The 2,305-nt window shown below is 40.3% G+C and overlaps 1 protein-coding gene across 1 annotated transcript; it reads right to left on the bottom strand.

Moving 5' to 3' along the window:
- Positions 1-874: 874 nt before the first annotated feature.
- On the bottom strand, positions 875-2,186 carry LOC121312360 (epidermal differentiation-specific protein-like). The gene has a single exon (XM_041244225.1). The coding sequence runs from the start codon at positions 2,111-2,113 to the stop codon at positions 1,097-1,099; it is 1,017 nt and encodes a 338-aa protein (XP_041100159.1). The 5' UTR covers positions 2,114-2,186; the 3' UTR covers positions 875-1,096.
- Positions 2,187-2,305: the final 119 nt, after the last annotated feature.

Raw genomic sequence — 2,305 nt, 5'->3', positions numbered from 1 at the left:
GTAGCAGTATGTAAAATTCTGCATCAACCACCAAACAGAGAAATGAAATCAAAATGTTGCCCATGTACAGAATTGCGTAAAATGTAAAAGTATTAAAAAACAACACTTTTACATTACCGTAACATGTCTAGTTTGCTTTATTTTTGTTGCATTTTCATCACGTGAAATGATAATGGGGATTGATTTTATTCTTAAAACAGGGGCCGTAAAACGCGACTGCCGTGTATCTGGATAATGAATATTCGAGTGCTGACTGTATTGTGTACTGTACTCTTAATTGCTATGGTAAATTCACCAATGTTGAGAGAGAGAGAGAGAGAGAGAGAGAGAGAGAGAGAGAGAGAGAGAGAGAGAGAGAGAGAGAGAGAGAGAGAGAGAGAGAAATTGTGCTTTTTAAAACCTACACTAAGGGTAGTGGTGCTATAGTTAAAACTGTAACTCAGGACAGAGAATCTAAATGTTCTGAATTATGCATGTACAATAAAGGAGAAATCTGTGATAAATCTATCTGACGTCTACTTCTTTGTCATCTGGAACTTGTGTAGTGATTTTATTCAGACCCACCAGTCTGTTTAGAAAGGGAAACACCAGTGCAAAGCCCTCAATTACAAACTAGCTTGGCTTGATTTGCTGGCCCCCCTTTTTTTTTTTTTTGTCTCAGTACATTTTCTGCTAATCTACCTCAGTGAGAAAAATTGATTTAAAAAAGTATCATTCTGTATTGTTAAAATATGGCAATTTGACCTACACTATGGTATCTCCCTTGATATTGTCAATCATTTTTCATGATGTGCCTGTTGACAGTATACAACAAAAACTAACATGATTTGTGTTTAGGTAAGATGTAATGATTTTAATGAAGACAGAAATTCAATAAGCATAAATGTGTCTTTAATGCTACTTTACATAGTTTTGCATATCCCTTAAAACATGTAAACTGACAAAAAAGTACACTGTAAAGTTAAAAGCAGTTTCATTTTACATTTGAAAACTACATTGAGATTAATATTGTATTAGTTAACATCCCATTAAATCAAACCCACATATTGTCTAAGGGCTGTGCTCTGTTTTGGCACCCTTGTAGTAAAAATCTGATCTATGCTTTCTCTGAGTTGAACTCAGCATACACTGATTTGCCAGAGGAACATCTATACTCTCCATACTCTGTCTTGACACTCTTGCCCTGGGTAACAGTAAACTCTACAGGGACTCTCACTGACACTTCTTTCCTGATGACATTCACAATTAGCTTTGTATGTGGCGGGATCTTTGCTGGCATATCCAGGGTACTCGTTTCCTTTTGAGTTGTCGACTCAGTTTTCCCCTTTTCAACGGTGAAAGTGTTGGAAACTGATAGGCTGGCCTCCATGGAAACCCCAGGTACAATGTCCACGGAAAACTTCGTCCCTGCAGTGATGGTGGTGGAGTTGCTAAAGTGCACGCTCTGGCTGACAGTTGATTCATACGCTTTGGAGGCACTTGTAGAAAAGGATTGCTCAGTGTCTGTTCGGTTCACCCCAATAATCTCATCAATCTTGAGGTTTCTCTCATTCTCTTTCACCATCTGGTCCCACAGGATCTTGGCTTTAACCACAGGTCTTCCAGCCTTCAAAGGACGAACATGACTCACCCTGTCGTTGAATCCGAAATCATTGTAGTTAGCAACTCTTTCTCCCATTCTGGCCACAATCTGACGACCGTTACGTTCTGTGTGCTCATACAGCACCCAGGCACCGCGGTTCACAATGTGGGAGGAAACCTCATCATTGAAGTGTGCAAATGTGAGGTTGGTTTCAGTGTTTAAAACCAGCTGACGTCCTTGAAAATTGATGTTCTGAAACAAAACGATTTCAGGGTTCTCAAGATCCTCTGTGATGATCTTTAGTGAGGAGAATGTATCATTTCCGTCGATGCTGGCATACTCCCCTTCCTCATAAACTCTCTGTTGGCCAGCATAGTTGGTGTGCTCATAAGCTATCCATGGCTGGCCGATTACCTTCAAGGATGAAATGCAGTCGTTAAAGCTTTCATTTACCAGATTGAGAACATCTCTGTAGAACTCTTTGCTGAGGCCCTGGAAATTGCAATGCTGATACACGATGATCCTGCTCATGGTGGGTGTTTTCAGTTTCTGTTGGAATGCACTCAGGTTTTTGTTGAGCACCGTCAAGTTGTAGTATACAGAATGGACTGTGCTGACAGTTTATATAGGCACACAGTTCACAGGGTTTGCGATACATCACTCCTCCACCCTTCTTTAATCGGACACTTTGTACCCGCCTACTTGCACTGTAATCCTGCTTTA

Source organism: Polyodon spathula, unplaced genomic scaffold, assembly GCF_017654505.1.
Source record: "Polyodon spathula isolate WHYD16114869_AA unplaced genomic scaffold, ASM1765450v1 scaffolds_3842, whole genome shotgun sequence".
Lineage (NCBI taxonomy): Eukaryota > Metazoa > Chordata > Actinopteri > Acipenseriformes > Polyodontidae > Polyodon > Polyodon spathula.
Note: the sequence above shows the minus strand (reverse complement) of the source record. Positions and strands in the feature narration are given on the sequence as shown.